Here is a 12,470-nt window from a genome sequence, read left to right on the forward strand (position 1 = left end):
AGAAAACTCTCTCTACTCATAACTATGAAAAATTGGTGATCTTTACTCCAGAAGAGAAATGAAAAATGTAACCTTCATAAAGCCTGTTCATCGCTAACCCCGATGCCTAGACAGTGCCTGACACATGTAGGCATTCAGTAAAAATACACAGACTGACTCTTTTTTTTCTTTTTTTCATTCAGCCATCCAATATCGTACATTATATAGGATGCTTGAGAGGGTTAGTATTCTGGAGATTGCCAGAGTGACTTAGACATCTCACAAGCCATATCGTGAGCATGAGGGGTAGGAAATTATCCTCTGCTCTCTGCATTAGTAGTCTGAGAAAATGTGAAAGGAGGCCGTGACCCAGTGAGCTGTTCTAAAGTAGAAGGAGGACCTTCTGGAGTTGCATATATGCTGTTATTGACTGTGAAACTATTTTAGTTTAAAAATAATTCAATTAATTATTTTATTGAGTTATATTATGGGTTAACAATTCCTAAACTTAACAAAGTTGTAACATATGAAATTGGATTTCAGGGAGCCAAATTTGATAGGTTGCTGCAAAAGTCATTGTGGTTTTTGGTATTGAAAGTAATGGCAAAAACCACAATTATTTTTGCACCAATCTGATTTATAGGCATTTCTGCAGTGAGGCATCAAGCCATATCTTGAATGTGGAAGCAAGAGGTAGAAGAAACATCTCTGATGCAGCTTTGTCCTGAGGGGAGGAATTCCTTTTGACATTTTTCAGAATCACTTAAATTGATTAAAATCAGGACACAACTCCTGTGCCACCTCCTCTTGACAATTGGGTAACGAGGGCCAGAAGATACTGGCTTATGTTTTGTTTTCCTGTGAAAGCACTCAGTGTCCTCTGCCACAGGATTTATTGTGTTTGGGAAATATCTGGACTCTGGACAGAGCCAGGAAATTCCCTTCTTTGGGGACACATTCAGTCTTCCTTTGTCCCACAAGAAATAGGTTCAGAGTGACAAGAGGAAACAGAGCAAAATGGCTCAATAGGAGCCTCCAGTGATTGTACCCCCTGCAGAAACACCAAATTGAACAACTATCCTCATGAAAAATCACCTTCACAAGAATCAAAAATCAGGTGAGCAATCACAGTACCTGGTTTTAATATCATATAAGGAAAGAAGCACTGAAGAGGCTAGGAAAGATAGTCTTAAATTCCCTATGCAGCCCCTCCTCTATACCCCCCAGGCAGCAGCCACGTGGAGCAGAGAGATAATCTGTGCAATTGGGGGAAAGAGTGCTCAGTGATTGTGGGATTTTGCATTAGAACTTAGTGCTGCCCTGTCAGAGAGTAAAGCAACACAGGACAGAACTCAGCCAGCGCCCACAGAGAGAACATTTAGACCAGCCTTAATCAGAGACAAATTGTCCATCCCAGTGGTCAGAACCTGAGGTGAGCAAGCCACACCACCACGGGCTAACGTGCTCTGGGGTCTTAAACTTGAAAGATAGTGTAGGCTTGAAGGAGTACAATTCCTGGGCAAGTCTTGGTGCAGTGCTGGGTTGGGTTTGGAGCCAGTAGACTTGGGGTGCATGTGACCAAGTGAGAAACCAGCAAGGGCAGCCAAAGGAGTCCTTCACCATCCCTCCCCTAACCACAGGCAGTGCAGTTCACAGATCTGGTAGAGACTCTTTCCTTCTGCTTGAGGACAGGAGTGGAAAGAGTGAAGAGGACTTTGTCTTGCGGAACTCAGCTCAGCCACAGTGGGATAAGACACCAGGCAGAGTCCTGAGGGCCTCCATTCCAGGACCTAGCTGTTAGATGACAATTCTAGACACACCCTGAGCCAGAAGGACACCTGCTGCCTGTAAGGGAAAGAACCAGTCCTGGCAGGATTAGTCACCTGCTAAATAAAGAGCCCTTGTCCCTGAATAATCAACAGTGATAGCCAGGCAGTACTTGCCAAAGGCATTAGGTGAGATTCAGAGCTGTGCTGGCTTCAGGTGTGACCCAGTGCATTTCTGGCTGTGTTGGCTATGGGGACAGACTCCTTCTGCTTGAGGACAGGGGAGGGAATAGCAGGAAGGACTTTGTCTTGTGGCTTGGGTGCCAGCTCAGTCAATGTAGACAAGAGCATCAAGTAAATTCCAAAGGTACCTGACTCCAGGCCCTGGCTCCAGGAAGGTGTCTCTGCACCTGCCTGGGTCCAGGGAAAGCTCACCACCCTGAAGGGAGACAAGCTCAGTTTGTTTGGGGGAAATCAAGAGAAGAAAACAAGAGTCTCTGCCTGGTAACACAGGGAATTCTCTTGGATCTTACCCAAGGCCACCAAGGCAGTACTTTCATGACTATGCAACAGCAACAGTGTTGCTGGGTTTGGGGTACTCCCTAATGCATAGACATAGATCACAACACCTAGGTCCTTTTGAATACTTGGAAAGCCTTCCCAAGAAGGATTGACACAAATGAACCCAAATTGCAATGATTACAATAAATACCTGATGCTTAAACATCCAGATACCAAAGAACATCCACAAGCATCAAGACTACCCAGGAAAACATGACCTCACCAAATGAACTAAATAAAGCACCAGTGACCAATCCAAGATAACACAGGGAAGGAATTTAGAATACTATCAGATAAATTTAACAAACAGATTGAAATAATTAAAGAATCAAGCAGAAATTCTGGAGCTGAAAAATACAGTTGACATACTGAAGAATGCATCAGAGTCTCTTAATACGAGAGTTGATCAAGCAGAAGAAATAACTAGAGAGCTTGAAACCAGTTTTTTGTTTTTTGTTTTGTTTTGTTTTGTTTTTGGAAATAGAGAGCACAAAAGAAAAAAGAACAAAAAAAGAATGAAGCATGCCTACAATATCTAAAAAATGGCTCAAAAGAGCAAATCTAAGAGTCATTGGCCTTAAAGAGGAGGTAGAGAGAGAGAGAGATCAGGTAGAAAGTTTACTCAAAGGGATAACAACAGAGAAATTCCAAAACCTAAAGAAAGATACCAATATCCAAGTATAATGAGGTTATAGAACACCAAGTAGATTTAACCCAAAGAAGATTACCTCAAGACATATAATAATCAAACTTTGAAAGGTCAAAGATAAAGGATCCTGAAAGTAGCAAGAGAAAAGAAACAAACAACATGCAATGGAGTTCCAACACATCTTGTAGCAGACTTTTCAGTGAAAACTTTACAGACCAGGAAAGAGTGGCATGACATATTTACAGTGCTGAAGAAAAAAATATTTTACCCTAGAATAGAATATCTGGCAAAAATATTCTTCAAGCATGAAGGAGAATTAAAGACCTTCCCAAACAAAAGCTGAGGGATTTCATCAACGCCAGACCTGTCCTGTAAAAATGCTAAAGGCAGTTCTTCAATCTGAGAGAAAAGGATGTTAAGGAGCAAGAAAAAATCATCTGAAGGTACTGAAAGCTCACTGGTAATAATAAGTACATAAACACAGAATATTATAACACTGTAACTGTGGTGAGTAAACTACACTTAAGCAGAAAGACTAAATGATGAACCAATCACAAATAATAACTCCAACAATTTTTCAAGACATAGCCAGTACAATAATACACAAAAAGAAAAAGTTAAAAAGTGGGGAGATGGGCCGGGTGCGGTGGCTCAAGCCTGTAATCCCAGCACTTTGGGAGGCCAAGACGGGCAGATCACGAGATCAGGAGATCGAGACCATCCTGGCTAACATGGTGAAACCCCGTCTCTACTAAAAAATACGAAAAAATAGCTGGGAGAGGTGGCGGGCGCCTGTAGTCCCAGCTACTCGGGAGGCTGAGGCAGGAGAATGGCATAAACCAGGAGGCGGAGCTTGCAGTGAGCTGAGATCCCGGCCACTGCACCCTAGCCTGGGTGACAGAGTGAGACTCCGTCTCAAAAAAAAAAAAAAAAAAAATGTGGGGAGATGAAGTTAAAGTGTAGAGTTTTTATTAGTTTTCTTTTTGTGTGTGTGTTTTTTTTGTTTATGCAATCAGTGTTAAGTTGTCATGGGTTATAAGACAGCATTTGCAAGCCTCACATTAACCTCAAATTGAAAAACATACCATGTATACTTTAAAAATAAAAAGCAAGAAATTAAGACTTGGCTTGGTGGCTCATGCCTGTAATCCCAGCACTTTGGGAGACCCAGGCGGGCAGATCACCTGAGATCAGGAGTTTGAGACCAGTCTGACCAACATGGATAAACCCCATTTCTACTAAAAATACAAAATTAGTCGGACGTGGTGGCACATGCCTATAATCCCAGCTACTCAGGAGGCTGAGGCAAGAGAATCACTTGAACCCCAGAAGCAGAGGTTGTGCTGAGCCAAGATCGCACCACTGCACTCCAGCCTGGGCAACAAGAGCGAAACTCCATCTCCAATAAATACATAAATAAATAAAGCAAAAAAATAAATCATGTCACCAGAGAAAACCACCTTCACTAAAAGGAAGACAGGAAGGAAAGAAGGAAGAGAAGACCACAAAACAACCAGAAACTAAATAACAAAATGGCAGGAGGAAGTCGTTACTTATCAATAATAACATTGAATGTAAATGGACTATGCTTGCTAATCAAAAGTTATGGAGTGACTGATTGGATGAAAACATAAGACCTCATGATATGTTGCCTACAATAAACACACTTCACCTATAAAGATACACATACACTGAAAATAAAGAGACGGAAAAAGATATTCCATGCTAATGAAAACCAAAAAAGAACACTAATAGCTATATTTATATCAGACAAAATAGATTTCAAGACAAAAACTATAAGAAGGGACAGAGAATGTCATTATATAATGATAAAGATATCAAACCAGCAACAGAATATAATGATTGTAAATATATATGCACCCAACACTGGAGCCCCCAGATATATAAAGCAAATGTTATTAGAACTAAAGAGAGATATAGACCTCAATACAATAACAGCAGAGGCTTCAACACCCCACCTTCAGCACTGGACAGACCTCTCAGACAGAAACTCAATAAAGAAACATTGGACTTAATCTGCACTATAGATCAAATGGACCTAATAGATATTTACAGAACACTTCATCCAACAGCTACAGAATACACATTCTTCTCCTCAGAACATGGATCATTCTCAAGGATAGACCATATATCAGGTCACAAAACAAGTCTTAAAACATTAAAAAAAAAGGAAATAATATCAAGCATCTTCTCTGGCCAAAATGGAGTAAAACCAGAAATCAACAACAAGACCAATTTTGAAAACTATACAAACACATAGAAATTAAACAATATGCTCCTGAATGACCAGTGGGTCAATGAAGAAATTGAAAATTTACATGAAACAAATGACAATGGAAACACAGCATACCAAAACCTATGGGTTACAGTGAAAGCTGGACTGAGATAAGTTTATTCTTGGTAGGTTGTACATGTTTAGGAATGTACAACCTACCAAGATTAAACCATGAACAAATTCAAAACCTGCATAGACCGATAACAAGTAATGAGACTGAAGCCTTAATAAAAACTCTTGCAGCTCATTACCTGATGGCTTCACTGCTGAATTTTACCAGACATCTAAAAAAGAACAAATACTAATCCTACTCAAAGTATTCCAGAAAACAGAGGAGGGAGGAATACTTCCAAACTAATTTTATAATACCAGGATTACACTGATACCAAAACCAGATAAAGACACATCAAAGGAAAAAAAGGAAAGAAAGAAAACTATAGGCCAATATCCCTGATGAACATTGAGGCAAAAATCCCCAAGAAAATACTAGCAAACTGAATTCAAGAACACATTAAAAAGATCATTCACCATGATCACATGGAATTTATCCAAGAGAGGCAAGGATGGTTCAACATGTGCAAATTAGTCAATATGATACATCATACCAACAGAATGAAGGACAAAACCATATGATCATTTCAATTAATGCTGAAAAAAACATTTGACAAAATTCAACATCCCTTTGTGATAAAAACACTCAAAAAACCAGGTATAGAAGGAACATACCTCAACACAATAAAGGCTGTATATGACAGCTAGTATCATACTGAATGGGGAAAACTAAAAGCCTTTCCTCTAAGATCTGGAATACAACAAGGATGACCACTGTCACCAATGTTATTCAACATAGTGAAAGTCCTAACTAGAGTAATCAGACAAGAGAAATAAGCCAGGTGCAGTGGTTCATGCCTGTAATCCCAGCACTTTGGGAGGTCAAGGTGGGAGCATTGCTTGAGCTCAACAGTTTGAGACCACTGTGCAGTGTGGGCAACATAGTGGGATCCTGTCTCAAAAAATTAAAAAAAAAAAAAAAATGGAGAGAAAGGAGAGGGAGAAGGAGAAAGGGAGAAAAGTCATCTAAATTGGAGAGAAGAAGTTAAATCAGCCTTGTTTGCAAATTATATGATCTTATATCTTGAAAAGCTAAACACTCCACCAATAAACTGTTAGAACTGATAAACAAATTCAGTAAAGTTGCAGAATACAAAATCAACATACAAAAATCAGCAGCATTTCTATATGCCCACAGTGAACACTCTGAAAAAGAAGGTAATCCCATTTACAATACCTACAAATAAAAAATTAAATACCTACAAATTAACTGATGAAATAAAGATATCTACAATAAAACCTACAAAACATTGATGGAAGAAATTGACAAGGACACACAGAAAAATGGAAAGATATTCCATGTTTATGTGTTGGAAGAATCAATAGTGTTAAAATGTCTATACTACACAAAGCAATCTACAGATTCAATGCCATCCTTATCAAAATACCAATGACATTTCTCACAGAAATAGAAAAAGTAATCTTAAAACTTATATGGAACCACAAAAGACCCAGAACAGCCAAAGCTATCCTGGGCAAAAAGAATAAAACTGGAAGAATCACACTGCCTGACTTCAAATTATACTACAGAGCTATGGTAAGCAACACAACGTGCTACTGGCATAAAAACAGACACATAGACCAATGGAACAGAACAGATAATCTAGAAACAAATCCACACACCTAGAGTAAATTCATTTTTGACAAAGGTGCTGAGAACATACACTGGGGAAAGGACAGTCCCTTCAATAAATGGTGCTGGGAAAACTGGGTATCTATATGCAGAAGAATGAAACTAGACCCCTATCTCTTGCCATTTGCAAAAATCAAAACAAATTGGATTAAAGATTTAAATATAAGACCTCTAACTATGAAACTGCTGCAAGAAAACCTCAGGAAAATCTCCAGTACATTGGTCTGGGCAAAGATTTCTCGAGTAATACCCACAAACGTAGGCAACAAAAGCAAAAAATGGACAAATGGGATTACAAGTTTAAATGCTTCTGTACAGCAAAGGAAACAAACAACAAGGTAAAGAAGCAACCCACAGAATGAGAGAAAATATTTGTAAACTTTCCATCTAACGGGATTAAGAACCAGAATATATAAGGAACTCAAACAAGTCTACAGAACAAAATCTAATAATCCTACTTAAAAATGGGTAAAAATCAGAATAGACATTTCCCAAAAGAAGACATACAAATGGACAACAGGTATATGAAAAGGTGTGCAACATCACTGACCATCAGAGAAATGCGAATCAAAACTACAGTAGATATCATCTCACTCCAGTTAAAATGGCTTTTATCCAAAGACAGACAATAACAAATGCTGATGAGGATGTGGAGAAAAATGAAGCATCATATACTGTTGGTAGGAATGTACATTAGTATAATCACTATGGAGAACAGATTGGAGGTTCCTCAAAAAACAACAAATGTACCATATGATCCAGCAATCCCACTGGTAGGTATATACCCCAACAAAAGGAAATCAGTATATCAAAGAGATATCTGCACTCCCATATTTATTGCAGTGTTATTCACAATAGCCAAGATTTGGAAACAATCCAAGTGTCCATCCATAGATGAATGGATAAAGAAAATGTGGTAAATATACACAATGGAGTACTATTCAGCCATGAAAAGAATGAGATCCTGTCATTTGCAACAACATGGATGGAGGACATTATGTTAAGTGAAGTAAATCAGGCGCAGAAAAACAAACTTGACATGTTCTCACTTATTTGTAGGAAATAAAAATTAAAACAATTGAACTCATGGACAAAGAGAATAGAAGGATAGTTATCAGTGCCTGAGAGGAATAGTGTTGAAGAGAGTGGGTAATGGGAACAAAAATACAGTTAAGCAGAATGAATAGGACCTAGTATTTGATATCAAAACAGGGTGACTAAGTCAACAATAATTTATTGCAAATTTAAAAATAACCAAAATAATATAATTGGGTTGTTTTAACAAAAAGAAAGGATAAATGCTTGAGGTGATGTGTATCCCCCTTACTCTGATGTGATTATTATACATTGCATGCCTGCATCAAAATATCTCATGTGCCTTATAAATATATATACCTACTATGCACCTAAATGTAGGCTCATTAGATATATCTTACTTTAAACAGAAATCTCTAAAATTTTAGATCATACATTGCAAAACTGTGTCTGGGGTCAAAATATCCTAACAGTATATTTCCATTTGTAGAAAATATGACTTTACTAGAGTATATGATAAGAGAAGCATGTGATATCTTCAGAACAAATGAAGTTGGGAAGTCACCCTCTCCAAACTCAATTTTCCTTCTATTTTTGTGCCAACCACATTTATTTATGCCTAATATCCTATTAAAGAAGTAGGGTATCTCAACATTTTTAAAGAAATAGGCAAAATTTATCATGAAGTATGGTTATATTTGGTGAAAATACTTGGCTGTTATGATTGAGTTTTAAATTGACCCCTTTTATTTGCAAAAGAAAATGGGTATACACAATGTACGAGACAGGACATTTAAAATAAATGCCAAAAAGAAAAGCTAGAAACCATTAAGAAGAAAAAATATAAAATCAGTGACTATGCTAATAGCCAATATTTGAGTCTACGCTATAGGCAACATATATTGCTAAGGGTTTTGCATGTATTCACTCATTCCATCCTTACCACAGCACTATTAAGTGGATACTTTCGTTACCCATATTTTCCTGATGAGTGACTGAAGAGAGGTTAGTAATTTCCTGAGGTCACACAGCTAATAAGCAGTAGAACTGGGATTTTACTTCAGACAGTCTTGCTTAGAATTGAATGCTAATCTTGGGTGCTATTCTGCTCTCCTAACTCGGGGACACTATTCTGAGCTTCAAAGCAGGCAAGGCAAGAATATTCAATACTGTTTCCAAGTGCTAAATTCTTGAGAAAGTCCCTGGGTGAATTGTAATATACTCATGTAACATTATGTAATATGACAAAAACAAGATCCAAAAGTGTTATTCATAATGTTTCTCTCATCCACCCTCAACAAAGGGAGCTCAAATAGTAACTCAGTGAACACAGCTAATGTGATTTGAAGTCCAGATTTCCTAAAATGAATAGCATTGATGATTGGGTGTAATTTCTGTCATTGATCCCTGTTTTAGTTACTTCATAGCATGTGCAGCAGTCTGTGATGGTCTTGTTTATATGTTTATTTGACTTTGCATTGCTGGCCTCCCCTGCTAGAGTGACAGTACGGACCAGTCTGCTTTGTTCATCTGCATGTCTTTAGAACTTAGCATAGAGTCTGGAATGGTAGGTACTCAAAAATTTTTTTTTAGTAAATAATCCCCCAAAGGCAAAGAATTCCATCTAAGAATATGGCCTCAAAGATCTTCAAAATATAAATTATGACTAAGAAGAGTCATTGTTGCTTAAGGACTAGCAGAGCATTCTGGACTAGAGTTGAAGAGCAGGGTATTGACTCTTTTTGTTGTTTTTTTCTTCTTTATAAGCCCTGATGTCAGGGCCTGTCCCTGGAGCTGTTCTGCAGGATCCTCCCAAACCCTGTCCAAAGAGGCAGTTGAGGCCTTCCCACAGCTGACAAAGTGAGTGGACAGAAAGAAAGATCTTCCCCACACCTCCAGCACTGTTTAGTTCAAAACTCTCTCCTGCTGTCTCCAATCAATTATCTCCAACCTGAACTGAAAGACAAAACACTTCATGTTGCATTTCTGCAGCAAGAGTTGCATATGGCTTCCCGCTACCAGATTCGTTTTTTCTCAGCACTTCTGCAAATGCAGGACTTATGTGGACATCGCAACCCATGCTATTTCAGGGCACACCAGGGCCAGTGGGCTGTCGCTTCCCTTTTCAGCCTCCTCCACCTTTGCTTTTCAGTGTCTCCACCCCATGAGCAGCGTATGAGGGGGAAAAAGGTGGCACTCGACCTAGACCCATTTTCAACTCAAGGAAGAGATTAATAAAACTATATTATTTGTTCCAATATTTTCTCTAAATCTGAAACTCAAACCCTAATAACATCATAATTTTTATTTTTATTTTTATTTTTTTATTTTTTGAGATGGAGTCTCGCTCTGTCACTCAGGCTGGAGTGCAGTGGCCGGATCTCAGCGCACTGCAAACTCCACCTCCCAGGTTTACGCCATTCTCCTGCCTCAGCCTCGCAAGTAGCTGGGACTACAGGCACCCGCCACCTCGCCCTGCTAGTTTTTTTTGTATTTTTTAGTACAGACGGGGTTTCACTGTGTTAGCCAGGATGGTCTCACATCATAATTTTTAAAAACCTGATAGCTGTTCTAAGCTTTGGTTTCACAAGCTGCAGGGCCAGTCCTAACCTTCTCATTTATGTCATGTAACACTGCATCCTTTTATTTCCCTATGCACGCTGTGCCACACGGCTGCACTTTTGCCCTTGCTCTTTCCTTGGCCTGAGACACCCTGACCCCAGCCCTTCTTTTTGCCTTCCAAGTTTCCGCTCAGATGTCACCACCCACAGATACTTTGAAATTTCCAGATGCTGCTATGTACCCCTTTCATGTCTCCCTTTGTTTTAGCACTTACTATATTGTATTTAACAGTCTCTTTATTGTCTGCCTCCTCCATTAGCCTGCAAGCAATTCCTTGAAAGCAGGAACCATGTCTTTCTCATTTCTTGCTCACAATTCCTGGCATAAAGTCTAGCATGTAGAGAGAACTCAATAAATATTGATTGGAATGAGTCGTATTGCCTAAAAGCCATAATGCTCTCACTGTCTGATCTATTCTGCATTCAAAACTCCTGGAAGCAACAGAAACATTTTAAGTGACTTGGAATACTAGAACTTCTAAAAATGTAATCTTTTGTTATTTCTCTTCCTTTTCAGGAACCTCTTTCAGGATCTATAAAAGAAAGGGAGGAATCATGTCCATGATCGCAGCTTTCTATGGCGGCAAGTCCATTCTCATCACGGGGGCCACAGGCTTCCTGGGCAAAGTGCTGATGGAGAAGCTGTTTCGCACCAGCCCGGACCTGAAAGTCATTTATATTCTTGTGAGGCCCAAGGCTGGCCAGACACTCCAGCAGAGGGTTTTCCAGATCCTAAACAGTAAGGTATGCCTTATGGGAAAGCGTGTGTGATGGGCAATGCCTTAGGGCAAGATGATTCACTACAATGTTCTCTCATAGCCCCGTATTGCAAGTGGGGACCAGGCTACCTGCACAGGTAGAGGAAAGCAGACAAAACAAGACAGCAACCAGCTGCTGGTGGAAATCGGTGTTTTCCCAAAAGAGGGAAAAGAGTGCTTAGTTTCAGTCCAGGGCAGGTGAGATCGCCTATGTTCTGGAAACTACTAAGTATCAAAATACTCAAACTCCCTGAGTGGATGCTTCAGGCTTAGTATCTGCTGCAAGTTCATCTGAACTCTTCACTAATTTTCTTTTAAATTTAAGATTGTTTTTCCTCCCCCAATTTTTTGGATATTCTTCTATGTTCTATTCTATTGCTTAGGGAGCAGATGTGACTACTAAATACCCATGCAGTAATACTTTCCGTTGTCTAAACTCTACAAGGTTTAGCTGTTATATATTTTATTTATGGAAACTTTTGATATTTCTATTATCCCATAAGTTCTTCTAAGGTAAAAACATTGGAAATAAAATATTATATCTGTGAATGAGCATTTGGATATCAAACCCTCTCTCCTCTCAAAAAAAAAAAAAGACATTATGCATATTCTCTCGTTTTAATTTATAAATCTCAAGGCAGTGTAACCTTGGGTCTCAAACATATCTGGGTTCAAATTCTTGCTTATGAATTTGTTGTCATATTACCTCTTAACCTTCAGATTTTAGATTTTCAAACTTTCTGATGTTTTAAATAAAAACAACTACCTTCATAGGGACTAAATGAGAAAATTTACATATGTTGTTCATAAGGCACTTTGGAATATAGGGGGTGACATAAGACTGGCAAAAAGAAAATTCAAAGTTTCTTTTTTTACAGTCTCCTTTCCAGTGTGTAGGAATGCTAACATCTATGATGCACATGTATCTGATAGCACAGCACATTGTAGACTGTCCAGAAACAGATGATCAAATGTATCTGCTTTCAACAGAATACGATTTTGGTACAAACCATCATCAAGCAAATTGGAAAAGCCTCACATCTCATGACTTGACTCAGCAG

At 38.8% G+C, this 12,470-nt stretch overlaps 1 protein-coding gene across 7 annotated transcripts in view; it reads left to right on the forward strand.

Moving 5' to 3' along the window:
- Positions 1 to 12,470, forward strand: part of FAR2 (fatty acyl-CoA reductase 2) — a 192,936-nt gene that overhangs the window by 120,207 nt on the left and 60,259 nt on the right. For 6 of the 7 annotated variants that reach the window (XM_030938971.1, XM_010357020.2, XM_030938972.1 and 3 more), the window contains exon 2: positions 11,169 to 11,395. In XM_030938971.1, coding sequence (XP_030794831.1) covers positions 11,207 to 11,395 — 189 coding nt within the window. In that variant the 5' untranslated portion in view covers positions 11,169 to 11,206. Of the gene's footprint in view, positions 1 to 9,797; positions 9,891 to 11,168; positions 11,396 to 12,470 lie in introns of all 7 variants that reach the window. The other variant, XM_030938967.1, reaches the window with a different exon arrangement.

Source organism: Rhinopithecus roxellana, chromosome 10 (assembly GCF_007565055.1).
Source record: "Rhinopithecus roxellana isolate Shanxi Qingling chromosome 10, ASM756505v1, whole genome shotgun sequence".
NCBI lineage: Eukaryota > Metazoa > Chordata > Mammalia > Primates > Cercopithecidae > Rhinopithecus > Rhinopithecus roxellana.